General features: G+C 39.2%; 1 protein-coding gene and 1 long non-coding RNA gene across 6 annotated transcripts; one reads left to right on the top strand and one right to left on the bottom strand.

The window, feature by feature from the left end:
• Nucleotides 1–200: 200 nt before the first annotated feature.
• Nucleotides 201–3628, bottom strand: LOC127474363 (uncharacterized). Its single transcript, XR_007905826.1, has 3 exons — nucleotides 3557–3628; nucleotides 753–2672; nucleotides 201–349 (listed from the first exon to the last, which is right to left on the bottom strand). It is a non-coding gene; the product is annotated as an uncharacterized LOC127474363 (long non-coding RNA).
• MSL3 (MSL complex subunit 3) lies at nucleotides 3520–27912 on the top strand. 5 transcript variants are annotated; one of them, XM_051794938.1, is made up of 13 exons: nucleotides 3527–4242; nucleotides 6215–6297; nucleotides 6877–6972; nucleotides 7538–7638; nucleotides 8350–8441; nucleotides 9298–9420; nucleotides 9883–10043; nucleotides 11901–12059; nucleotides 12326–12588; nucleotides 12972–13081; nucleotides 13267–13366; nucleotides 13800–13884; nucleotides 22541–27912. In XM_051794938.1, the coding sequence occupies exons 1-13, from the start codon at nucleotides 3577–3579 to the stop codon at nucleotides 22638–22640; spliced, it is 2139 nt and encodes a 712-aa protein (XP_051650898.1). In that variant the 5' UTR covers nucleotides 3527–3576; the 3' UTR covers nucleotides 22641–27912. The 5 variants fall into 5 exon arrangements, 4 of the variants coding, with proteins under 4 accessions (XP_051650898.1, XP_051650901.1, XP_051650900.1 ...); XM_051794941.1 differs by lacking the exon at nucleotides 3527–4242 and adding an exon at nucleotides 4916–5052; XM_051794940.1 differs by lacking the exon at nucleotides 3527–4242 and adding an exon at nucleotides 4916–5064.

Genomic DNA, 27912 nt, shown 5'->3' with positions numbered 1-27912 from the left:
TATTTCTATATAACTCTCTATATAGTTCAGAGATACTGAAGAAGTATGTTCTCCTTATTAAAGGAGCTTTGAGCTTTTTGAGGATCACCTCAAAAAATCAAGGATAGCATTATGTTGGTTTTCAAGCTATTTTTTTATTAACTTCAGAAAGAGAACAACTGGGTTATTGCTTCATTAAATGTGCAGCCACACACACGGAAGTTGTGTTCTCTGTGCTGCAATCCAGCAAGATTGTTATGCAGTACAATATTCTTTGAACAATTATTGTCTCTTTCTCATGAGCTGTGCTTGGATTTTAACTGCCTCCTCCTCCACTCACTGTAGATGTCCTCTGTTTCCTCTGAGTGTCCTATAACATTAATGGGAAAATTTCCATGATCCTAATACTAAAACTACTTGTGAAAAATGAGTGGGCAAAAAAGAAGAATATCACTCTGCCAGAAATAATGTATCATCTTGCCTTGATCAACGCCAAAACAAATAATTTTGTTTCCTAACAAACAAAACATACAAGAGAACATTCAGAAGAGGGCTGTTGAATAAAAGTTTAGGAACCAAGTTATACAGTTTTAAGGGATTCCAATCTGGGCAATGTGATGAGAGCCTCTTAAAGCCAAAATACCCTCAGAATGCTGAGAAGTTTCTACTCACTTTTTCCGTCCTAAAAGAATGAAGAAGGGATTTTAAACAAAAACTCATTGCAGGGATAAAAAAAATTATGGATTACTTAAGTATAACTTTAAGTCTCTTACTCTCTCAAGTGTAAGTTGAAGTTTCACCAGGATTTATAAGTATAATAACACTGGAGTTCTTAGAAGCACCACTTGTCTCTGCTGCCCTCAGCTGACGTGCTTTCCCCTCCAGCGTGTGCGGGCTGAGCACCGGGCCAGCTCAGGTGACCCAGGTAAATACACACCTGCCACCCTAACACCGATCCCAGGCAAAAGAATGGAAATCGGGGAGGGGGCAAACAACGGCAACCAACCCAGCTATGCATATTACATCTTTCCAGAGTAACTGGGTATGTCTTTAGAGTGCTGTCACCTTTCTTTTTGGGCTGCAGGTGTATAACTAGATGCCTGGTAACAGCAAACGGGGGTAAAACTGGGGTTACACCAGTTGTTTTTTTTTTTCCTGACGCACCGGGTCAGGAAAAGCTCTGCACAGAACGGTGGGTAGGCACTGGCCCGCCTGCCGACGCGGGCACCCCTCTTATCCGGACAGCCTGAGCCTCGGTGTTCCCCAGAGCGCTGTGCAGAAAGGGACGAGGCAGGAAATCCTCCTCTTTGGGAGACGCTGAGGAGGACCCTGACCCCCCTTCCCTGCGGGGCGAGGGAGCGGCCCCAGCCCCCGCAGGACTACAGCTCCCAGGGGGCCCTGCGAGCCGCCGCCATGTTGCTCCCCGTCTGCGAACAGCGGGGGTTGCGTTGTTGCAAATAAACCCCGTTCTTGAATAAAACTTTCTCAGACTGTGCTTTGAGCCTGCAGTGAGGCGGGCAGTCGAAATAGTTCCTCATTCTGCCGAATTAGCCCTCATGATCTCATTGGGTGCGCTTTGCCAGGGGTTGCTTGGCAGCAGGCCAGGGGTCTCCTCTCCCAAGCCACTGTCTCCCAGAGGAGCTGTAAAAGCTCTTTTATTTGCTGGAGGCAATGTAGTGTCCTGGGAACGTCCTCAAAATACATGGTGGGTCAGCTCATCTCCTGATTCAGCAGTATTCAACAAGCCCTGCCGCTGGTATATCTCACTTGGGACATTTATCCCAAACACTGCCCCAGATACGGCTCCATTGTCTGTGACTTCCCCTTGGAGCACACTTGGTGCATACGATTGAGGCACAACTCATCACGGGCATTGCATGGGCAGTACGTACATGCACACACACAGACACCATTTCCCTATTTTTTTATTTATTTTTTTTTAGTTTTTCACAGCCATTTGGCAGCCCTTGCTATGAAGAACACAGTACCTTTGAAAAATCCACATTCTGCATTTTATCTAGAAGTAGGCATTGCCTGCGTAGCACTATCCCAGGGCGAGTTTTTCATAAACACACCAGCAGTTTCTCCTCTCTGTGTTCCCTCTGGGTGGATCTTATTTAAGCACAGCCCACATACAGGTTTTCAAAAGTCCTGCTAGAGGAGGAGCTTTGGTGGGAAATCTGGCAAGGATCATCTACAGCCAGGTGGCTCAGGGAGATAAGGACAGATGCAGATGTGCACCTATCTGAGTGTGGGAACTGGGAGAAGATAGGCAGGGAACAACTGGATCTCAAATCCTATGGCAGAGATCTGTATGTAAGTGTTAGGAAACCCAAATAAGAAATTTGAGTCAAAAGGCTTGCGGAGTAGCTTGGGTGGGAGCTGTGAAAGTGGGCTGGGGTGAAGTAGGAGAGGCTGAGATGAGATGAACGAGAAGCAGAGTCTGCAAGTGGACACCAGTGGGGAGGAAGAAAAACGGGAATCTAGGAGGCAGTGTGGAAATATGTAAGGCTGTTAGTGCAGAAGTGGTGTGAGTACTCTTAAGACCAGGTTAGAGGCAGGGACACAAAGCACAGGTTGGTGGTTCTCCTTCCCTTGTTTTGTTGTTGTTGTTGTTTTCCCCCATTTTTAAAAGCATGGTAGTCCCTTGTAAGCAGCTTTATTCTACAAGTGTCCAACAACATTTGCTTTATCTAAAAAAAAAAAAAAGAAGAGAATTTCAGTGACACTTTCTGCAATTGACATTGAATCCATGCATTTTTGGAGCCTGTTTGTTAACCTTAGCAGCAGTGGGCTCTGAACAATGTCAGAACACTTCCTTAATTTTCTCTCACTCTTTTCCATCAACTGGCTTCTCTCACTCCACTCTCTCTTAGCAGCAAGTTTGCAGATTTTTCCCACTACCCCGACTATAAAAAACATGTAAGTTTTGAATCAAAAGAAATTGAGTACTTGGTCCATCCTATCCCAAGGATACCCACCCTCTCAGTCTTGTTTTCTGGGCACCCCGTATCACTTTTTACCTTCAGAAACCTTCTGGTAATACCCTAGCAGCTCCCTGTTCTTTCCCAAGGCATTCCTGCCAGTTTGCAGTTTTGTTATTGGAAAAAAAAAAAGACGATTTAAAGTTCTCTTCCCCTTAGCACTGGACTACTGTATGCTCCATTGCAGGACTGCCTTTCTCTGTTTAGAGTAATCCACCTCCTGAACAGCTTTTACAGAAAGGCAACTTCAAAAATGCTAAATAATCACAAATTAACTGGTCTTTCTACCAGGCTGGCTAAGCCCAGGCCTCTCAGCTCTGTCATGGTCTTGTGTAAATCAGAAATGCAGAACTGGCATCAAAACTGTAACAGCCTGAGGAAGCACCTAATAACTAACATCCTGTGGGAAACTGCAGTGTTCCTCTGGCTGAGTCCTTTCCAGGCATCAGTGCACTGGCAAGAAAGCTGTGTATTGATTTTATTTCCACTACTTGAACACTGGAAAGATAAATCAAACTCTAAGGCAACGGCCTACTTATTTCGAGCTTATTTTCTTGAAGAACAATGAAGGAACAATGGAGAGGAAAACGAACCTTGCAGGAGGTTACAATACATGCATAGCCCACTTGGGAGTAGGGGCTGTTCTTTGCTGAGCAGAGAACACGGGACACAGGGTAAGGACTGGGAATGTCTGGTGAGGGGCAGCAGTAGCAGACAGGACAGCCCTTTTCCTCGGGGTGCATCCGGCCCCGCAGGCGGGCACAGGCCTAGCGCAAGGCCCTGCCCCGGGGGCACTGGGGCTCCGCCAGCACGGCCGGCAAAACCGCGCCCGAGCGTTCTCGCCTCCCCCTGCTCGGGCTCTCCCGGCCCAGGGCAGGCGGCCGCCCTCTCGCTCGGAGGGACCCGTCCCCCGGCCGCCGCCCCTCCCTCGCCCGGCCCCAGCCGACCGTGCCGCGCCCCTCGCGGAACCAGCGGGGTGGGCACGGGTGACAGCTCATCCCTGCCGTGGCCGGGGCCGAGCACCACTCCACCACGGAGAGCCGGGGTACCAGTGCACAGCACCTCGACTTGCTCTGCCCCGCCCGCCCCTGCCGGAGGAGCCGGGGGCGGGGCCGCGCCGGCCGCAGCACCTCCCCGCGGGAGCGGGCGGGGCTCTTCTCCTTTGCGCCATGATGAACAAATGACCTCGCGGGGAATGAAATTTAAGTTCCACCGGGGAGAGAGAGTTCTCTGCTTCGAGCCCGACCCCACCAAAGCCAAAGTGCTCTATGATGCCAAGGTGACCGGCCGCGCGTGCCCCTGTCCCCCTCCGGCCCGTCCCCCTCGTCCCCGGGCGCGCGGGGCGGGGCCGGCGCGCGGCCCGCCTGCTCCCGTTACCGCTCCCGCGCTCCCGTTACCGCTCCCGCCGGGCGCTGCGCGCGCTCCCGGGCGGGAGGCGGCGCGGGAGGGAAAGGGCTGCGGGCCCGACCGGGGATTCGGAGGCGGCTCCGCCAGCAGCAGCACTTGTTGCGGGAAACGGGCGCTGGCCTGGGGAGGGGGGAGAAGGCGGAGAGGTCGCGGGGCGGGGGCCGCCCGCCAGCACGGGGCAGGGAGGCGAAGCGAGGCGGTGCCGGTCTTCTCCCCTCGTCATCGCTCCCTGCGGGTGGCTCAGGCCCGTCCCCTGGCGAGACTCAGCTCTGTCCCTCCGCACACGGAGCCCCGGGGGCGAGGGGAGCGCGTAGCAGCCGTGTAGGAGCCTCTGGGCCTTTCCCAGAGCGCTGGGGAGCAGAGGCGGGTGACAGGCGATGGGGCCCGGGCCCTCGGGGCCTGGCTGTCGCGACAGGTAGAGCGGAGCCGCCCAGGATTTCTGGGAGTGTCGGAAGCGCTTCCCGCCTTCTGTTCTCTGCTGAACACCTGCAAAGTAATTCTGAAATCTGGTTTTCATCCCCGCAGTTGCGTAGCGTAGCGTAGATTTATTCCCCCTCACGCTTTCCCACGCTTGCTGCCCTTCTGCCTTTCAGAAGGGTTTAAGTGGTACCGCCGGTGCAGAGAGTATACGGAAATAGGATAGCAAGCAGTGCGCGGTGGATCCTAAGTGTTGGAGTAGGAGGTGACTGATTCAGTAAGGCCTGACCTTAAGAGTAGTAATAGTAATTACAGAGTTTTATGTAAATACAGGATTATTTTGCAGTCCTAAAACATCTCTGCCCAACTTGCAAACAGAGGGTTTTTCTTTTGTTTTTTTTTGTTTGGTTGGTTTTTTGTTTGGTTGTTTTGTTTGTTACAGAAAGGGAGGAAAAGGAAAGTATTGCAACTGAATTCTTGACCAAATCAGTAGTTTTTGCCTGAAGTTTGCTAGTTGTGTAGGTCTGTGTTTCTCAAACACTTTTGATTAGGAACACTACCATCCTGTAATATTTTGGGCTGCCCTTTTGTTTGTACACGTATTCTCATGTTCTGACAACCCCAACACCTTTACTTGCTATCCACAGAGGTATCCTGAGTGCAAAACTGTGTAGTGCCTTTTCTTCCTCACTTTCAAATACCCTAAATAGCATTACTGTCCTTGAATCCATCAATAGTTCTTAAACTCTGGACTCCCAAATTAAACATCACACATGTTTTTGAATTAAAACATCACTGTAGCCTAACTGCTGATACGTGGTCTACTGAGAGCTATTCAAGTGCAGGCTGCATGATTCCTTTGTTATTACTATTACCAATGCTTTTCTTAATGATCCACTAGATCCATCTTTTCCTTCTGAGGTGCGGGCTCTTTCTCTCTGGCCCATGCATGAAAGAGAAAGAAAACAAAGGCTCAGATATTCACAAAGCATTTTAATGTTTTGTGGCTGAGATTCTGTGGTATTCAACAGGGCAGCATTTCTGGGGTTTATATATAGAGAAGTGTTTTCTCCTGCTTTGTGGGCTTGAGACAGAGCACAGGAGAAAACATTAATAGCCCAAATCTGCATATCCATATTGTGCTACTGCATTGTTTGACATCGCTCTTTGTCTGTCTTGAAAGCATGGGATATTTGAGGACAGGACAAAGATGGTGAGCAGCCTCCAGTGTTAAAAGTACTCAACAAGAAAGCTAGTTTTTCTGACCGTTTAGTATAATCCATATCTTCTGCTCATATCAGTGTTAACTGGCAAAATAATAAGTCCGTTTAATTTAATTTTCTTTGTTTGTGTATAAACTCTCTAAATACTGGAAGGGTTACTTTCTCTCACGCTTTTTAATACATACTATTCAATGTTTGTTTCAGATTGTTGATATTGTTGTTGGGAAAGATGAGAAAGGCAGAAAGATTCCAGAATATCTGATCCATTTTAACGGTTGGAACAGAAGGTAAGAACCTGTATGTCTTGTTTCACTTCTCCCATTTCTTCTATTTTATTTTGCAAAGATAGGCATTGCACTGAAGATCAAAGGACTGCTGTTGTCAGGAGTATTTTTGGTTTTGTAAATGCCTTTAGTATACTCGCTCATGTGGACACATTGATCTGTATCCATAAATTTCAGTGAATCAGTTTGATAGCCGTGAGTTTAAACTTCATGGGATATCTGTCTGCGACATATACTTGTGGCTCCTAGGTTTCCATTAATAAAAGTTTATGCTTTGTTAAATCTAGACCTGGATTGTTTGGTTATCAAGGCCAGTACATGAGTGCAGTGTCTGACTGTGATCGATAGCATGTGTTGGTGTCACAGATGCTCTTGCATGTGAAGTCAAAGCTCGAGAGGTTTTTAGACAACAACGAGAGTTGAAGCCACGTAAATGCAGAAGAACGCAAACCTTGTGATACAGATGTTGCTTCTTAATGACATTAAAAGAGTGCTTTGTAGATTTAATGTATATTAATTCATTAGTAATCATGAATAGCATATGTTCATAGTCATTGTTAATTTTCTTTCTACTTATCTTAGCTGGGATAGATGGGCAGCTGAAGATCATGTTCTTCGTGATACAGACGAAAACCGCAGATTACAGCGTAAATTGGCTCGGAAGGCTGTGGCTCGCATGTAAGAAATCCTTTTGGCCTCAAAATAAATGAAAGATTAATTTTCAAATTCAAACAGATACAAGTCTACAAGTGAGCTTGGCCTTAGCTCATGCTGTAGATGGTAGATAGGTACTCAGTACAGTCAGTGCAGTGTAGAGAGCTACTCTTCTCATACTGAAGTAGATATCTATGTATTGTTCTTAAGCACCACTCTAAAAGACTAACACTTAATAACTACGTTATTCTTAACTATTGTGCAAAATGCTTGTATATTGGATCTACATCTTCCCAAATAAATGTACTTGCAAAATAACTTGGGAAAACTTGAAGTGTTTTTCAGCCAAAAGCAATAATCTAATATTGGTTGGCCGTGGCTTGAGAATCTGCTTGAGAACAGGAATATGAGCTACTGTGCAGATATTAAGGTGTCCACTCTCAAATAAGCATTGCCCAAATTATTTCAGCATTAATTAATGAAAATAACTGAAACATATGTTTCCTCTGCATTTGCATGTAGTTGAATTAGCTGGGGTAAACAAATTAAATATTAGCCAAATTTTAGTGAACAATTTTATGTTCTGTAGGAGAAGAAAGGGAAGAAAGAAGAGACGTTGCAGGTTGCCTGGTGTTGACTCTGTGTTAAAAAGCCTTCCTGCTGAAGAAAATGATGAGAGCAGCGAAAACTGTGAGCTTATTTTCATCCTTTGGTAACTGGTGGGATGCCTTTAACTTCTTGACCTGGGGAGCAGTGCGTGCTGTAACTTGCTATCAGGATGATGTAAGAGTATCATGGTCCTATCTGAAATACACAGAGGCAGTTATATGAAGAAGGAGGCAGTAAGATTATTTTTTCCCTAGTCTACCTGGCACAAAGGTCTGTTTCTTCTCAGCTGACTGGCTGATTTTCACTTTCAAGACAGATCTTTAATTTCCTGCAATTTTCTTTGTAACTAGAAAGCTAGCAGGAACACTGACTGGCACTTAACTGATGTTCTGGAAACTGTCACTGCACAGATCCAGACCTTTTGATTGAATGATTAATGTGTTAATTCCCTGTTCAGAATTAAAGGCCAATGAAAATTGAGAAGATCCCTGCATGTTCAGCAATGTAGGGAGCTTTTAAAAGTGAGTGTTTTTAGAGAGGATGCAAGAATACTTCCTATAAACTCATCTTACATATTTAAAATGTTTATAGTGTGCTGTAAATAATACTTGTGTGTTTAATTCAATTAGAATTATTCATCCTCATTAAAATAGAACAAGCTAGTTGTGGTTTTTTGGTGGCTTGGTGTTTTGTTCTTTTTTTTTTTTTTTTGCATTGGGGCCTGAAATTGTTTGGTCATAACCTCTGCAATGTAATAACGTGAGATAAATATGTGAAATCTCTTTTATGCAGCTATAAGTAGTTCTTCTTCTGATGACAGTGATGAAGGAACTGATGAAGAAATAAAAAGTGAAGAAAGTGACATAGACGAGAGGACAGAAATGGTATATTCATGAGCTCCCTAAGTTAATAGAATTTAAAAATCTGTACTTGAAAATCTGGAAAAATTGAAGTAGATGAAATATAGGCCACAGGTGGTAATTTAGTTGGAATTAAAACCATAATTTTCTTACTCCTGGTCTCTACTGTTGTTGAGATTTCAAAAATTATGTCATACAGTATGTCATATTCTTGTAGAGTTATTTGATATTAATCTAAAAGTACAAATTTGTTTCTTTTCCCCTCTTCCTACACATAAGGCTTATGTGGAGAAAATGTAGCAGACTAGATTTCCCAGTTTTGTGGGTGCTGTAAAAATTTACTGATCTGTGCAGGTTGGACAATTCCTAATAGCAGCAGGTTCCTTGTGTGTTTTACTGTGACATAGACACGTCAACCCTGGTCTTAAATTAAGATGTAGAGGACTGACTTCAAGAAAAAACATTTATTTTTGTACAGTTGTTCTGAAGGTGTGTGGAATCTAAGTAGTACAGGGAGGGTGATCTGAAGTAGCAAAACCTAACAGATTTCTGGTTTGGTTTGGGTTTGGGCTTTTTGGTGGGGTTTTTTTGTGTTGGTTTTTTTTTTGTTTGTTTGTTTGTTTGTTAAATACTTAAGAGAATGCTAAATTTAAAAAAAAAGTTTTAAGAAATGAATTTGCAGGTGCTTTCAAAACCAGTATTGTTAAATAGCTTACAGTAAGACTATTATCCACTTAAATATTTATTCCATAAATAATACAATTTTATTTTTGTATGAGAAAAATGGATTGTTATATTGCATCCTGATTACTGAAGTTCTTTTTTCACTAATATTCATGAGGACTAACAATATATTGTTTCTTGCACTGATCTGTTGTAGAAAGAAGAACAGGACACTCATACGAAAAGGGACATGGAAGAAAGAGCAATAAGCATAGAAATTCCTGAAGTCTTGAAAAAGAAGCTTGAGGAAGACTGTTATTATATTAACAGAAGAAAAAGGGTATGAAATAAAAGTTGTGAAATGAATGTTCATGGGAGGGTGAGGAAGATATCAAAAGTAGTTTTTGTGTGTACAAGTTCTGTTTTTTTTAATTTTGTGGTAAAGGTGAGCTTAGACAGTATAAGGAAGAATACCAATAATGTAGCAGACTTCTCTATAGTTAAAACAATGACTTGTCATATTTAAGTGTAGTGTTTCAGTACCCAACTGTATTTTAGAATGCAGATTGGTTTTAAAGCTAGAAATGCAGCAAGCTTGTTAACCTGACCATGTTTTTTGTTGCTCCAGATGTTTATAAAGCATTGATCAAAGCTGCAGTTTAAGGGTTGAAATAAATCAGTCCTGAAATAGCTTCATGCACTAGACATTTACTGAATTAGTTGGTACATTACAAGCTCCTGTTTTAATTTGGTATGCTTACTAACTGTTTTTATAAGACATTAATTTATTGTTTCTTTTTAGCTAGTGAAGCTTCCTTGTCAGACAAATATAATAACCATCCTGGAGTCATATGTGAAACATTTTGCTATTAATGCCGCTTTTTCAGCCAATGAAAGGTCTCGGCACCATCAAATGACTCCACATGCTAATATGAATCTTCATTATGTGCCACCAGAGAAGAAGTAAGTAACATTTAGTCCAGTGCTATTGTCACAAGAAGAATGACCTTGTGTTCTGTTATATGGCTGTTCACTTCTGTGAGCTTATACCATGATGTATCTGTTTATAAGGCTTAAGGTATTTGACAGATACCTGTAGTACAGTAACGCTGACTGTTTATCAGTGAGAGTCCCTATATTCTGAAAAGTCATTATGCAAAAGTATCAATATCCTGTTTTAGCATGTAAGTTTTTGTAAATATTGTGACTCGTTTGGAAGAATGTGTTGCTGTTGTCAATGTGAAAAATTTCATATCTGATATGAGAATGTCCTGCTTAAATAAAACTGAACGGGTTCAAGTTTTATAAAGGATGAAGAATTAATACAAACACTTCTAAAGAACTCCAAGTGCTGGGTTTTTTTTTTTTCAGTTGACATATGATCTTAAATCCTAGAGTCAATATGTAGGGAAGCTGTGGGTAGTAACACCAATCCTGTTTGTTAAAATTAATTGTCTTAGTTTCTGTTTTCTCAGCTGAGCTCTATATTCTTTTACATACTACAAACAAATTAACCCTCCACGTTTGCAGTGTGGTGTTTTTTGTTTGGTTGTTTTTTTCTCTCATGTTAAAGATTCTTGGTGTTAGATGAGGCTGCTTCTTTATGTAAGTCTACAGTCTTGTATTTTATCTAAGAGTGATCTTGACTTGTGTTACAATGTTCTATTTCAGTGGTGTGTAATTACACTATTCCTTGAAATATTCTTTATGAGTGTCTAGGTTTATGTTGATGTCATTCATTCTTTGACAGATTAATACTTTTCCTTCGTAGTATAATCTCCCAAACAAAAAGTTAGAAGAAATATCAGAAATATGAACAGAAGGTTGTACACACATTATAATTTTTAAAGATGTACGTTTAAGGAACTTCTCCAAATGTGTATAGTTTTAGTGATCCATTAAGTAGGAGAGATTCAGCTGATGGTTTTATTATGTTACCCTTACTGCTCTAACAATGAAGGTTATTGACCTTATTTGATCTAGTATAATTTCTGCACATGATGGTCCCCCAACCCAATTTAACTGTAGTATCTAAAAAAAACAAAGGCAGTAGTTTTAGCAGCTGATATGAAATGGTAATAGGTTTGGAATTTTTAACGTGGGTCATTTTGGCAGAATCAAATTTCTATCACCCTACACATATATGCACTTGAAACATGAGAGTGGAATACCTTCATAGAGGTGAGAGGCATTGCAGGTGGGCTGCACTTGGTGTTCTTTGTTCTGCTGTAACAGCACCACCTAACATTGTGAGTCTTTTGCACAAGCCGAAAACTGAAGTTCCTAGTAGCCTCTAAATGTAGTGTTTGATTACTGGAGCAGACCATTGGAGGCTGATGTCCAATGGAAATTTATCTGGTTTTGTTGGTTCACTGGATATCTCTTAAGCACAGCCTTAACTGCATCTTAGCAGCTATAGATCAAATTCCTCATATTCCTTTTAGACAGAGATTCAGTCTGTTGAGTACTTCCTTTTTCTGTGCCTCTGTTTTCAGCCTAGTAAACTTGGAAAAACAAAATAATGCTACATGAAAAACATCTGACTAACTTTGTTTACTCTACAGTAGATTTCATTAATCCAGTAATACAACAGAAAAATTGTGTCGTTTTTTTGAGGTTATGAAGCAGACTTTTTTTTGTAACTCTAAGTTAATGAGAACAACCACTGTCTTTTTAAGTATGCTTTTAATCACTTATTACTTAGTGATTAAATCAGCATATTGTAATTATGATATTAATGGTCCATATTAAAGGGCAATTTTGTACAACTATGCTGAAAATTTTTGACATGCAACTTTTCATATTCTTTTTCCCCTCTAGTGTTGAGTTATGCAAAGAGATGGTGGATGGGCTGAGAATAACCTTTGACTTCACACTTCCATTAATTTTGCTCTATCCTTATGAACAAGCTCAGTTTAAGAAGGTGACCTCATCAAAGTTCTTTCTTCCTATCAAAGAAAACTCAACAAATACTAACAGGTAGGTTGGATATAAGGAGTTTAATACTGCTCATCTCCTCAGTAAAATGTAGAAGAATGTCGTATTTGTGGGTTTTAACTTTTATTTGAAAACAAGTATACTTCTGGAAAATAGTATTTAAAAGAAGGCCTCATCACTTTAATAGTTATTGGGAGGAGACTGTTTCATCTGAATAAGTGTTTAACAAGATGTGTGAAACTGGAAGAATGTCTTTTGTGGGGGGAACCCTCATCTCTTCAATTCTGTAAAGCTGCCTTAATTCCTAGGAATCAGGAGGAACTTTCCCCAAGTCCTCCTCTACTGAATCCGCCCACGCCTCAGTCAACTGACAGCCAGCCCGCCACAGGGGAGCCGGCCACGCCGAAAAGGCGGAAAGCTGAGCCTGAAATCCTGCAGTCGCTGAGACGTTCCACTCGCCACAGCTCCAACTGCGACAGGCTATCGGAAAGCAGCGCTTCCCCACAGCCTAAGAGACGTCATCTCGAGACCCCGGCTTCTATGCCTAAGCTCTTCTTGCACCTGGAAAAAAGTAGCTTTTGCTCTTCAAATTGTTGGTCTAAACAAAGTGTAAAGTTCTGTTCTTTTTTTGATGCTATGTGAACTGTGAGTTGTGTGATTGAAGTGGGAATTCATTACTTTTTGTATCAATTATTTATCTCTGAGGCATTATTACCAAAGAGAGAAATATAACACAATATTCTCAGTACTCTGGTACTGTATTTTTCCACAGTATTCAATGAACTGCCTTTCTGAAAGCCTATTTTAGGATAGCTTTTATTGAATTTCAGTGTTTAAGACTTCAAACGTTTTAGCAGCAGACCTTAGTTGAGTTTAATGGCTTATAGTTTCACAAAACAAGCAGTAAAATTTATTTCTGATTTCATTTGTTCTGTTTTTTCTTTCTTTTTCAAGAAACCCCTGTCCATAGTGGGTCGTCCTCACCAATAACTTTGACTCCTAGCAAAGAAGGGAGCACAGTTTTTACTGGCTTTGAAGGTAGAAGAAACAATGAACTGAATGAGGTAACAGATTTTAATGTTACTACCCTAGATTCCATAATTAAGGGTTTTGTGGACCTCAGAGTAGGGCTATACAAAAAAAGATTTTGTTGGTATTACTTATCTTTGCATTTGAAGTTCTGTACAGACTAAATCATTTATGATGCTATAAAGATTTAATAACCAATGTCTTCACGTTTCATGTTTAGGTTTTGTCCTGGAAATTGATGCCAGAAAATTATCCACCAAGTGATCAACCGCCACCTCCTTCATATATCTACGGATCTCAACATTTGCTGCGGATGTTTGGTAAACTGATGAAAAACTCTCTGCTCAATTGAAGTTGCTTTATTTTTTTTTCTGTTGCTTATACCTTTGTGACTTTTCTGTTTGCTTTATCACATTAAATTTTATTCTTTGCTAAATGTACATTTTAATCTATTTAGAACTCCTAGGCTGTTCATAGATTTGGTTATCTTTTACTGGCTCTGTAAGCCTTCATTTAAGGAAAGCAAAGCAGTGTTACTTCCAGTACACTATCAAACATCATTAAACCAAGCAGCATTCGCTTTCTCAGCATGTTCCTATTTAGTAAGGCTTTGAAAGATCAATGAGTAGCTTGCAAGGAAAAGGGGGTCTGTGGGGAGAAGAAATTTTTATATTCTTTTCTTTATACTGGATAAAAGTAATTAAAAGTTGCTTTTACAAGAACAGGTGTAAACATTATTTCTTTTATTTACAGTAAAGCTACCAGAAATATTGGGGAAGATGTGCTTTCCTGACAAAAACCTAAAGGCTTTAGTAAAACACTTCGAAATGTTTCTGAGGTAATGTGACACAATGTACCACAGCAATGTTTCCATTGTTACATAGATTGAAATGTCCTGGAATGACAAAGAGGGTTTAAAATAAGATGTTAATTTTCCATTACTACAAGAATATGATAAAATTAATATAAAATTTTTACAATAACAACTTGAGTTAAGATTAATATAAGATTTTTCTATTCTGTGACTCAAACTGAAGGGATCCTGAATTTCCAACTTAAAGTTTTGAGAAATACAGTGACAGAGAACTGAAGTTGGAAAGTTTGTTACTATATATAGAATGACAAGTCTTGGTTAAGAACCATGTTTATGAAGAAATTCAAAGTCTACGTTGTTATTTTTTTGAGAGCATAATCTTAAGAGATTTGACTTTCAGTGACATAAGCAGGGGAAGAAAACTTGTGCTTTAAAACATGTTTTTAATTATGGTCGATTTTTTAAAAGAAATATCTGTCTGAATTGAGCTTTGAACAGCAAGGTTTCTCTGTGATGTAGTGCAGTGGTTTTTAGAGATACCCAAACGATCTGAACACACAAGCTCCACAGCTGGAGTCAGTAAGCTCATACCTGCACCATGATCAGCTTTATTTCTACCAGGTGCTGTAGGTAGTATCTGTGCATGACAGTGAGGTGCTGTGCAACATCAGTACAGTGGAAAATAAAATTGCCAAGAAAGTTTTGTAAATGTTAAACATTTGGAACAAATGTTGAAATTGTAACTTAATTTTTGGTCAATGACTTTAGTAGCCACGTATGGAAAAGTAATATAACATTACTCTAGCATAAATAAAAGTCCTATTAGAGATCAGAGAGATGAAAACTTAAATATGCTTTTACTTAAATTGTTTATCAAAAATAAGATGTCTCAAATGTCAGAGTTTCTACAATACAAAATTTTTCCCTGGAAGCATTTAGTTGTTAAGTGTTGCATCTCTCTCTTTTGTCAGATCCTTGTTGGCATTCAAAGTACCCTAAAGTCAGGCAGGACAAAAGTAGAGCTCGTTGTTGGAAACCTGTTTTTGGAGTGAATATTTCTTAGGGAACTTAACTCCCTATGGATCAGATCAGTTTTTATCAGACCTTTGCCTGTTCAGATTCTTCTGTGTTGACCACAGCAGGTCTCTGCTTTTTAGCATCCTTAATGCAGTGTTTTCATACCCATTGTATGGATGAGCTGTACTGGAATAGAATAAAGGAGAAACATGTCCCCTACTCCCTATACAAGTAGGGAGGTGGCTAAACTGAAAGTTCTAGTGGTAGTATCTCTGTCTGTCTTATTTTTCCATCTGACCATCTCATTGAAACGTGTATTCATCTCTAAATAGCAATAAATCACGTTGGCATTTTTAGGTGAGATAGAACTGTGCTTTTGAAGCAAATCTTTTGGTAGGTCCCATTTGCCAGGCTTTGTGTTGGGATGTGGAGTGCTCAGAGTACACAAGCTGCATTCCTTGTAGAAAACACTTAAGTGTGCTTCAGTCCCCAAGACTAGGCTACAACTAAACCAAAATGGCCCCTCAAGGCAAGCATATCTGCTACAGCAAAATATTTGAAGGCTCTTAGTTTTTTTAAGTGCTTTATTTTTTGACAGTGCCAAAAAAGCTTCCAAGTTACAGTTACTTCTGTAGGCAGCATTTGGTCTTTGGTAGCTTTGTCATAAATACTCTTCATAGTCTAGTTTCCTTATCAGTTATGCTCTGTAGTCAAATAGCACAGAAACCGTGCAGATTATTAGATTTTTTTTTTCCTCAACACATATTCATGGTACTTTAACATGTCTTTCATTTGGGTATGTATTTCTTTGTCCCATGTGTCATTGAAAGTGGTCAAACAATTACATTTTCTAGGAACTTGTTTATGCTTGATTTTTATCACAGAAATAATTCTGCATTATCTATTTCTAATCACAAGAGAAAAATTGAGGTTGAGGTGACATCTTGTACTAGTTCTTCAATTTTCAGATTCTGTCTTTTCCTTTTTGGGAATGAATTAATGGATGTTTATTATAAATACCTTATATAAGTTCTATTCTGGCTTACTTTTCAAAGGGTAAGGTCTGTACACATTAGATGATAGCAACCAGTTTACTTGTGGACCACTTAATTTTTTTTTAGTGAATTGCTCTTGAGTGACAAGCTGAAGTACTCTCCATTTCTTTATTTTTCTAATAGCAGACAAAGGATTGATGTGTCTGTTTGCATTAATAAAACTGCTTCTGAATCTTCTTTGAAGTCTAGGTAGAGTAGTCCAAGCATAAGCAGTTTATATATTTTTAAATAAAACTTCCATGTAGTAGACAACTGATTTAGTTCTTGCATAGATACTGATTTAATTTTGAATTATAATTTTATGGCTAAAATTTACAGTTTCATTTAACATTTATACTATTAATGTCACGTGGGCTGAGGAACTGAGACTTACTTAATACTTTGTCTGGAAGCTTGTTTTATTGAGTTTACTTAGTACTTGATAGATGCATTAAATTTTCTTTGAGATGCTACATGGATAATATTTTCCAGTCATGCCCTCAGACTGCTGCGAGACAAGATTGTTCTCAGTTTCCCAGACAACCTATATTTTTGAGGAATGTATGAAATGCATCTTTTTGACTTTCTTGTTAGGTAGAAGCTGTACCCTTTGTGCTTAGTGCAGCTTTCTACACGTGTGCATAATGAAAATTTCTTCATGGAGAACATGAAAGTTGATTTCTCAAGTATAGAATTTGCAGATGTAAAGAAAATCAATTTCTCAAATTAAGTACAAAACTCTGAGTCTTAAATTATTTAGTTTGGAAATAATTCATAGTACTTGCAGTCTGAAATAGACTTTAATGACAGTCACCAGGTGGTTTCACCGAATTTCACTTACAGTTTGAGTCCAGTCTTGAGGAGCAAGCAGTGGAAGCTCACAGAATAACTGGCACTTGCTTACTGGTATTCCGATAATGAAGGACTCCTGATTAAATCTTCCTGCCTGTTAATAGTTTTTGAGTAGAGAAGGTGTTATCTTTTAACTAGTTCCATTATTTCAGCTATTTTTAAAATAAAATGCTGTATGGGCTGTATTTTATGATTTCTCTTTACTGTGAGGTGCCTAGCATGGCTCCAGAGGCTGCTTCAGTGATGAGAAATGATAGGCAAGAAGGTGCCAGTTTCTGGTTTGCTGTTTCCATTGATTTGAACACAGCCTTGACTTGGAAAACTGTTTTGGAATCAGAGAAGTCACTTCTCAGGACTGTTGTCCAACAGGAGCTACTTAAAAATTAGGAGACATTAGACACAGCATGTCTGTTTTTACAATAGCAAGACCCATCTTTACCGAGATAATTTCAGGATGGTATTGTAGGAAAAAAGGCAAAGCTAAGTGTACAGCACTTCAGGATGACAGGTATTTTGACTTTCATGAAATGCAAAAGAATAAGTGATGAAATATTTCTAAAATATTGCTTCTAATACATATTTTTCAGATGAGGCCAACATGTATTCTTTCGCATTTTGGAGAACTAATTTCTTAATAGTCTCTAGTTTTGCAATTTGTCTTGAGTTTTGAAATGCTCCCAGGTATTTTAAACTCAATATTTCCTGTAAGCTTAGGTCTCTTTTCTTTTTCCCTGATGCTTTACAATCTGCTCGTATCTATTGTGCCACTCTGCTCCATGAGTAGAGAAGTACTTTGATACTGTTGAGCACTTTCTGAGAAGGAAGCCAAATGAGACTGTGACCAAATTAGAGAACTGTAGTAATAAAATGTATGTATAGAAAGATGACAAGTTGTTTCAAGTAACCTTAAGAAACAGAACTCTGGTTTTGACAGCACATTTTGAGGGTAGTAATTGTATATGTGCAGTGGTGAATTATCACCACTAGTCTGTGCTAATGTACAATTAATGAGAGGTTATTAGTGTCTGAGAATGAAAAAATGAAGCACTGCACATGGTGAATAGAAGAGAAAACATCTTTAGTTAGGTCAAGTTTCTTTGTGACAGAATTCCTGCTCATTGTGATTCATTGTGGCTTGATAAAGTTGCAAGATGATAACTAACTAAAAATCACTTTCTGATAGATCATAAAGAATGCAATTATACCAGTGTTTGTTATATTGATTATTAATTGATCCATATTATTGAACATATTAGGGTTTTTTTGGCCTCTCAGTTTTTGGGATTAATCAGTTACTTGGCAAAAAATATCTGTGCAACGTAGCAGTTATGATATACTAGAGAACTTTATGAAATTGGAGCTTACATGTGAGAAAATCAAGTTTTCGAGTATAAATTGAGGTGTGAGTTTGGAGGGCACAGACATATAAAGGAATATTCTTTTAAAAGTTTTGAAACACTTTGAAGTAATTCTGTTTGCACAGTGCCTTATTTCAGGGCATTACTATCATTTATTTGGGCTTTGCTATATTCATTGAATGGGTAGAAAAGTAATTGCCATTTTAAGTCCTCTCAAACTTTTGGCACCTTGATGTTGAATGCTTTTTAGTCAGTGAATACCTGGTATCATACAGGTTCTTATTTTCAGAGGGCTTTTGTTTGCTTGGTCTGCAGAATATGCTCATCTGTGCTTATTGTTCTTGACTAAAGAACAATAAGCTTTGATTGCTTTGCCAAAAATACTTGCTGAAACTCACCATGTGGTTTGCTTCTCTTCCTTCTGCTTATCAAATCATGAGTGTTTGGGTACTCGAATGAGCATATTGCTGGTCAATGGCTGAGGTTTGGATCACACATCTAAATTGAGAGGTTGCCCAAAATACTTTAAATGTGCTACAGTAGCTTTTTAGAACGGAGCTCTAGGGATCTGTGCTGGCCTTACCACAAGTGAGTCTTCATCCTCAAGACAAACCAAGGACTCCTGTATTGAGCTCTTGTAGGGCTATTTTCCCAAAAGTGGTACTAGAAGTTACCACTTTTAATGATCACTCAGCCTGATTACTGGAAATGCTGTGTTGACAGCTTGGCATCTTCAGAGTTCTCTGCCCTCTCCCTTAAAAGACCAAGGGCAGTGGTGTTATGATGGAGTTTTTGTTGGGGATCTTTTGCTCTGAACAGCCTTCCAGATGGAGATAGCCTATAAACTGGGGAGATAACTCTTATTCTGCAAATGACGTTTCTTTTGATGAGGTGACTCATAGAGTTAGGATCCATAATGCTCTCTTAGCAAATTCCTTTTGATAGATCATTACAGTTGCCTTTCAAACAGCACCTCTCTCAGGCCACTGATCTCTTCAAAGCATCTGCTTACCTTCTCAAACTCTGTAGCAGAAGTGTTTAAGATGTCACCTTCCTGGGAGCTTTTCCTTTGGACTCTGTGTTCTTATACCTTAATGGCTGAGGTTGTCTTTCTAAAAATTAAAGTTTTCCTTTCATTGTCATTTTCACACTTTTTGGACTATCCCTGAAGTTTATTCATGTGAGAGTAGCTGATGTTGAGTAGAAATTTTTTTCTTCAGGCAGAGACTGTTCTGGTAATAAGTTGTGTTGATGCTGTCAAGACAAGGCCCTTTTTGTTAAAAGGTGACGCTGTTAAAGCTCATATTAATTCAGTGACTCGTGTTGATAAATGTTCCTGACATGTGTCAAGTGGCCTTCTAATGTGGATAGTGATAATTCTGTGCCTCTTTTGTTAGATCTACCTGTATAACTCAAAGTCAGGTGGTAGTATATTTGTGAGGCTATTGCTTGGAGTCACCTGAGGTAAGCTTGCTTACAGACTCCCATGCTTGAAGATCAGAACATAGGAATTCTTCAAGCTAAATTGCCCACATATCTGTTTCCCTTGTCTCCATCCCCTCTAGTCCTTTGAGAAGTATTGCCTCTAGCTGTGGTAGGGAGGGAAATATCTGCATTGTACCATGTTACTCCTATGTTCCAAACATGAGTGTAAAGCATGAGTTTTCTTTTTGAGGATGCTCATGATGAAAAATTGTGCAGTCTTGCATCAGTGTGGACTGTGCATCTCAGAACTTGATTACTCATAAGCAGTTTCATACATCAGCTATGTAGATGTATGCCTATGAGCTCTATAAAAAGCATAAAAGTGAAAAAGGCAATAATGCAACAGGTGACTGAATTGATCAGTTTTGTGAGTTAAAAGTAATGAAACAGTTTCTGAGTAACTCAATAGCAATGTGCTTTCTGATCTATAGCTGAACATTTGTTCTGCCTGCTAAGTACAGCTCCCTCTGTCTTTAAATCTTGGCTCATGACTTAGAGGTACCATTGTAGTTGATCCTGGAGCTATTTTAGCTTGTCCAAGAGCAAAGCATTAGTGAAATATCCACTAGCTAAGAGTCTTAGGGGACTCCTAATATTTCTGTGCCAGTGTTCTGCACTGTGATGTAGTTTGAATAGAAAACAGCTTCAGAAGGGCCCTGCTCTTTGTGTACAGATATACAAGGGATTGGGACAGAAGCTGACCATGTGTTTATTTCGGCAGTTTTCTCCCACTTCTCTGCAGAAAATAATTTGTTTGCTAGCTCTGGGGTATTTTGTTTTTCACAACTGTTCCGCGGAGAACAGGGAGATGTACATTTGACTGCGTGCATTCTGCCTGCCTTTTTTTTTTTCTTTTTGAGCTGTAACTGTGGCACAGCATCTAAGTTAACATTTCTCATGTCTACCAGCTGTCACTTCAGTATGCACCAAACTGGCATGTATGACTGATCTTAAGCAAAAGTCATGAAATTTGTAAGAGAAAATAAGCTTGTTTCCCATTACTTGCCATTAGAATTCTTGGAACTGTCAGCTAACCAATGCCCCCTTTGAAGGTTCCTTTGTTTTAGTGTTCTTTTAAAACATGTTCCCTAGTATGATCCAGCTCTTAGTACTCTGTTTTACTGAATGTTATCCAAAGACACTAAGATTTTCATCAGCCCCTGTAATCAGTTGGAGTCATCAACTTGTGTTAATGAAGAATTATTAATTAAATACCACTTGTAGCTCATCTTAATCTTGTGTTTTCTAAGCACGTTAGGTGCAACTCTGTTACTACTTAGGCCTTACCACACTCAGTTCACACTAACCCCTTGTATTGCAGAAAATGATTGGTAGCTCAAGTCAGAGGTCATAGCAGTTGATGATTCAGGTATTTTATTAGCTTCTAAATTGCCCTTATTTCAGTACTCTTGTAGTGGTTTGAAACATTTTACATCGGAAACCATTCTAGGCCCCCCTGTATACTCTTAATTAGAGAGCTCCTATGAAATAAGCGAGTATGGAGGAAGTTGACAACATGCTGTCTGAATTAATGATGACACACTGAAGGATTGTATACAAGCTGAAAAAACTTGTATTTCTCACTGCTTTTTCTAGACTTAGTGGGATATAATTAGTTATTCCTCCAGTTTAACACTTGTTTGATACCCGTGTTTAAGTACAAGTGTGTGGGAAAAATCAACCTTTTTTCGCTTATCTGCAATTTTATGCTGTCACCATTTGATGTGAGCTCTGAGCAATTAATATACTCCTTATTAAATTTAAATTGGTTTATACAGAGAATCTTACCAGCATTCTTTGATGCTTTTGCTCTGTTAAGATCAAAGAATTCAGGCAGTGTAGCAGTGAGTGAGGTTGGAGAAACACTGTTTTTTAGTTTGGACTTTCTGTGTCCAGAGTATTGGTTCTGCAAAACTGATATTTCTGGCTTCCAATAGTGAAGTCATCACCCTAGCCACTGTTTTCGAGAAAATCCAGATCCTGCAAATGACATTGTTTCCTGTCATTTCTATTGCTTCCTCCTCTTAGCTCAGAGAACCTGTAGCTAACAGTTTGCCATGTTTATTGATGCTGATCTTTAATATCCAGGTATTTTTGAAGGTCTGTGGGGTTTTTTTCTGAAGTGCAGCTTGATTGTAGTCTTGAGTTTAAGAACTGTTTTGCCCTTTGACCCCCACTTATATACCCAGTGTCTTTGATTGCAAAGGAAAGAACAGAAAGCTTATAGTCATTTTAGCTGTTTGTTACTAGTGTATGTAGTAGTAGCACTGTTTATTCTCGTTTTCAGTCCTAAACAAGGAAACAGTTGTGTATTAGAAGAGCAGGAAGACATCATAAAATATTGGGTGCTTAGCTGTTTGAATAATACTTTAAGACCATCTTGCAGAAATAGGAAAATAAGGAACTGGATTTGCAAAGCATGTGTTTTGTCTTTGAGAACCATATTTAAATCAGTACTCCTGAAAGATGGAGACCCTAAATGCACAGGCATTCATGAAACATGAAATCGTAGCTTTACTTACCTTAAAAGATACAGCTTGACTTAATGGTTCTTGGCCATTTGTATAAGATACTGACATGATAACTGAAAATACTGGTTTCGACACAAATGAAAATAGTATGCTGAGCAGGTAATTTACAGCAGTTGCAGAAAGATCTCTTTAACTTCTTTTTTCCTTCTGTGATAGTTCTTGAGATTCTTTTTCTGAGTGTAGCTTCAGCTTTTGAATTTTTTTTAATTGATAGGGAAAGGCTGTTTCTCACTATGTAAAACTTGTAAAAAATAGGGCAGGTCTTTTGTATGCCAAATTTCAAAGTGTAATAATTCTTAATTCCCAGGCTGTGGTTTTGCTGAGCTTAAAAATTAATTTGAAAATAACATTTCTCTTAAATGTTTCATGTTCTTTTCCTTTTTTTGGTGTACTTTCTTCTCAGGTTTTTAGCAGAATACCATGATGATTTCTTCCCAGAATCTGCTTATGTAGCTGCATGTGAAGCCTACTACAGTACTAAAAATCCTCGGGCAATCTACTGAAGTTATTAATAAGGATTAAATCCTACTATACATAGACCATGACAATGCTATTCTGCTACGTGGCTACAAGATGAAGATGAAAAAGGAATTAAAACAACTTCTAGAGTTGAAGAAATTGGAAAATATCTTTTGTGATGGTTGGATTACTTAGGAATGGAGAACTACTTTTCAGAAATGTGTGTAGACAGCATTGTGAGTCACTTAGAGGATTGGATATAAATCTGATTCCAGATGAATGAAGAAACCTTGTTCTGACTTCTAATGCATAGGACTTCACAGGACTAATAAAGAGGAAAGGAGGCAAAAGCAGAGGCATTAGCAACAGGACATTTTCATGAAGATAGATCATCATGCTGTTTCATTTTAGCTTAGCCTCTCCTTCCTGAGAAATAAGACTTGACTACACATAAAGAGAACATCTCCTTACATAAAGAGAACATTTAACTGGTGTCTTATGAATTGTTTTCCTCACAAATTACACTTCATTTTGTGGAACCGTCGTGATAGAAAGGATTGCTTAATGTAAAGGTGGCTTTGCTATTTGGCTAGCATGACATCTGCCTCAAGAATGACTTTGTTGCTTGAACAAAAGATGTGTTGCTTACTTTGCATTTTGCAAAGGTGAATATAGCCCTTTCATGGTAAGACTGCCAGAGTTCCAAGCAGACCATACATTGCTGGGAATTCAGCATTTACTTGGCAATAAATGATTTCCAGAGCCATTATGAAAGAACTGGTTTTCTACAACTAAGTGGAGAAGTCAATAAAGTCATCGCAGTTTAACTGGCAAACTTCTTTTCTTAATAAAGTTCACAGTGGCTGCTGTGTAAATGTGTGATTTTCACTGTCTAAAACATCTTGGTTTTGCTTAATTAGTATTTTTGAGGGTGCTAAGTGTGCGAATAATGAGAAGTGGGAGCGCTGACAACATACGGAGAAGCCTTTTCTGTATCATTGGGTGTTCTTCTGCAGACTTGAAGGATGTCTCTTTAGACAGTTTTAGACACTTTGGCTCTGGAAATAGCAATTCAGTGAGAACTGAGTTCCTAGAAATCTGACAACACATTCAGTAGAAATTAATTGAAATATAATTCTTGTCATCAAAACCTCATCCATGACTTAGAATGCTGGCCTTCAGAACACTTTGCTATGTCGAGATAGACACAGATTTTAAAAGCATAGGGAGAAAATAGGACTCTGGCTTACAGACCACTGCATTAATCACTCTGTAATCCTTGGTTCAGAAAACTTCTATTAGAATGCTGTCTGTTATGCAAAACTCAAGTTTCCTCACAGATTTGCAGAAACCAATAATATGGAGAAATCATCTTTCAAATGTAAATGGCAAGCTTAGTCTAAGGCCAAAGAAAACCTGGAATCTGCTGTTGACATGCATTGTTGCTTTTCAGATTGCACTACTGTGCTTTTGAAAATATATGAATTAGCTTAATTTTAGCAGTTAAGGTTCTTTTTAGAGAAACTTCTATGAAGAGTCTGTTAAACTCAATGGTTATTAAACCAATGCTTGGCATGGACACATGCAGATTTGGTGATTGTTAATTCTAAAGATTACTGTTTAGCAGTACTATTTTTTAAATGCATTTCTGTTGTACCAAAAAGCCCCCACATTTGTAAACTTTCCTCATTCTCAAGTGAGAAGTTTTGAATCTCTAGCAGAATCGATGTATGCCAAAATCCACTTTGCCAACATGTTTCATTCTAGGTTTAAACCATGTTTCTCTAAAAAGACAATTCAACAGAACACTAATGACTCTCTGACATGAACTTAGTCTAGGAATGCTGCCTGAAACTTCATCCTCTATCCTTTCTGTTGCAGGAATGTTAGTGTATAATATGGCAGGTCTGGTTTTGTTCAGTTGTTGGTACCTGTGCATACAAGGCAAGTTATGAGCAGCATTTAAACCTTATTGTATGACTGTGTTTAACCATTAAAATGGCAATTTTTGCATGTGGGTATTGGGAATACTGTTGGTATTGCCTTGTTGATACTTTGTGGCGATGCTCAAAAGATGTGAGGGGGGGAAACTTCTGAAGGTCCAGTTAGTGTAGTCTTCACCTGAACAAACTTTGTTATGAAATTCTCTTGGAGCTGCTGTTGGATATAATGTTACAAACTATCTTGCTCTTATAACAACCAAAAACTTTTCTCAGAAGTTGCACCTTTTTTGTGCTTCTTGACGCTTCTAATTGATACAACTTTCCCAGACACTATATATTTGAATTAAAAAAAATTAGGCTTACATATTCAATTACATCTTTGTAATGTACATCTTTGACATCCCCCTTCCCTACTGTCACTCTTCCTTTAAAGCATTTGTGGTTTTATACCTGATTTATTTATTCTTAAGCTGCAGGAGTGGGAGAGACTTGGAGAAACTTTAACCAGATTGAGTTAGAGGGATAGTTCTTACTAGTCTTGAAATACATAGAGATTTACCCTAGTGTGGGCCCCAAAATTTACTTGAAATGTAATGTTCAAGGGTTCTTGTGGCTGGAGGAACCTAAGTAGTGTAGTTATACTTCCAGTGTGAATCTGTACCTCTTTGAATGTCCTTGACTGATCAGATATTTGATGGGATTTATATCCATCTGAGATGATGAAAGATGCACTTAACTGTTTGTTATTCCCTGGTCACTCTTTGTAGAGCTACTCATATCAGTGTTTTCTAACCTGATTCAGTCAAAATGGCTTGGGTTAGCTGAAGGAATGTGAAAACCTGACTGAAACAGGCTAGGGAGTCTTCAGGGAACAAGTCTGCTGGCAGACTTCAGAGACAGCCTCTGCAGAGGAGGAGCTGAGCTGAGAAAGCAGGTTAAGGGACAGTGATAGTTTACACCAACGTCCCTGTTTGTACAAGTCACGTGTGCTCTGCTTCCAGAGGAAGAGGGGTTTGTTTGTGTATTTAAGGGAAGTATCCCAGTGTGATTACAGTGCATACTTATACTGGTAAGTCTCTGTGCTGAAGGCAAATCCTTCCACTTGCCTTCAGGAGTGGAGTGCTTCCACAGTGAGTGTGGTGTCGGGTTTTGGATATGACTGTTCTTGGGAAAAGGCGGAGGGGAGGAATTGCAGCACAAGTTTAAAAGCAGATGATGCGGTGTGGAAAGAGTGCTGCTGCTTGTGTACCTGAGGTGCTTGGTCTGTGCTTACACCACTAATTTCAGTACCTGCTTTGACTTTGTCAGCATGAAGGTGCCTGAGTAACTCAACAGTAGGCCACAGGACTGTGAAACTGCCCTTATGTAAAGTGCTTTACGTAGACAGTAAAGATTACCAAAGAAGAATAAATGAACAGAATATAACTTTAATATTCTTCTGCTTTATTCTTGATTTTAGGTTTGATTTTGTACCTATCATGCTTAAAAAAAAAAAAAAAGAAGATACTGTTCTTTGACATGCACTAACTAGAGTTGCCGTGTTGCCTTTTGTTTTGCTACTGTGTTTTTCAAACTCAGGCTTTCATGTAGGGTCCTTTTCTGCTGAGATGACCAATGTAGAAGAGACCAAGTGCTAATTTAAAGTATATTCCATGTCCAATTCTAAAAGCAAACTTATGCAGATGTTAGGGTTTCCCTTGGCACTTGATGTGGGCTTACATCATGTGTTGTCAGCTGTTGCGTCAGGAATGTTTGATGGGAGCTTGTCAAACAGTAGTATAGGATGACCTTACTCTGAATTATGCCAAGAGGAATATTTGTAGTCAGAGGAAATAAAAAACTGATTGGAAATAAAAAGCTGTTAATGCTTTTCATGTTTGTATCATAAAAAGTGTTATCAAGACATTTGGGAAATACACTGGAGAGATTGTTATTGGAGTTAAGATGTATATGTATATATTAAATCCTTCATTTCTTGAAAATGGTAGATTTTCCCTGCTGGAGTCATAAGCATGTCTCCCAAAAATTTTGTATACGGGGGTGGAAATAAGCTTTTCAAGGCAGGGGGAAGGAAGGAACATGTATTATCCTTAACCAAGCCAAGTCTCAAGTCAAGCCTTTATTGTGGTAGTTAGCTGTAGAAAAGCACTATGCTGGCAACTGTTGGACAGAGAGTCTTGTTTTAACTTCTGGCCTGGTGCATGTTTGATTGTTTTTAACTTCTTGACCTATGAACAGAGCTGGAGAGCAAGTTTGTGCACTTCAGAGCGCACAAAGTCTACTCTCTAAATTCAAGGATAAAATGCCAAATAGCAGCAGCAAAAGCATACTTAGGGCAAATGCATAAAATATATATATATTTGTTCTGTGTACTGTAGTATCTTTGTGGTATGAGGTCATGGCATTCAATTGCATGAACAAGTCAAGTTACCTGTTTAGTTTTCTATGTATATACATGATAGTGTCAGGAGGTTCCCAGGAACAACAGTTCTAGATGGCATGTTACATTTGCAGTGCATTTGGCTGTAATCGGTACAACCTCGATGTGTTTACATAGTCAGTTTTTTCACTTGCTTATGAAACATTGAATTTGGAGGGATTCTCAGCTTTTTGTGTAGTTGCATCATTTTTCTGTATGAAATTAGTGAATACAGGTACTACACTTCTACAGGCAGATGTAGAAACACAGTGCAGTGTTTCTGTCTCAATTTTTAATGGTTTTTACTTCAATGACAACACCCCTCACACGCCGCAACTTCCAAACCAAAGTTTGGAGTATATATTGCCTCGGGAAAATGTTATCAGCAATGACTGAGTAGCAGATGTAGATGCTTACTAAGATCTAACTTAATGCATCCTCCCTATTGCATGCATTATGTATTTCCCCCTTCTAACTCATATAGCAGATGACTTTTTTGCATTAAGGCTAAAGATTATAGCAAGCTGAATAAAATCAGTGTATTATAAACTTGTGCTCAAAGATGAAAAGAAGTCTGTTTTAAAAAAAAAAGTGTGAAGGGCAAATGAAGTACACATTGTTCCTTCTGTCAGCTGAGAGTGGTTGCTCCTGTCATATGAACTGGGCAACATTTTGAAGAGAATGAACAAATCTCAGATGCAAATTGATAGATCCTAGCACTAATACAGACCTTTAAAAATGCCTTCTGAGGAATGGAGTAATTTCTCTGCCATTTTGTTGCTAGAAATGGCAGAAAACTTTGATTGAGAAGGGCTTTTTCTCTTATTGATGCAAGACATTGTATGTTCTTCTGAGGAGAGCAACCCAGGTATTAAAGCGTTGAATCATACAATATGTTTATGGGGATATTTCAGCGTGATGCCAGAAAACAAAGTATGTTTATATAGCAAGAAA

This window comes from Manacus candei, unplaced genomic scaffold (assembly GCF_025592945.1).
Source record: "Manacus candei isolate 608988 ecotype Guabito, Panama unplaced genomic scaffold, ASM2559294v1 h1tg000041l, whole genome shotgun sequence".
NCBI classification, from domain to species: domain Eukaryota; kingdom Metazoa; phylum Chordata; class Aves; order Passeriformes; family Pipridae; genus Manacus; species Manacus candei.
This window is presented reverse-complemented; position numbering and strand designations above follow the sequence as displayed.

What these genes read in the sequence shown, in the direction of transcription:
- MSL3 (XM_051794938.1), top strand. Translation starts at nt 3,577, where the DNA reads ATGCATAGCCCACTTGGGAGTAGGGGCTGTTCTTTGCTGAGCAGAGAA. An exon ending in CGGAAGGCTGTGGCTCGCAT is followed by an intron (nt 6,973 to 7,537) that starts GTAAGAAATCCT and finishes TATGTTCTGTAG; the next exon opens with GAGAAGAAAGGGAAGAAAGA. An exon ending in CACTTCGAAATGTTTCTGAG is followed by an intron (nt 13,885 to 22,540) that starts GTAATGTGACAC and finishes CTTTCTTCTCAG; the next exon opens with GTTTTTAGCAGAATACCATG.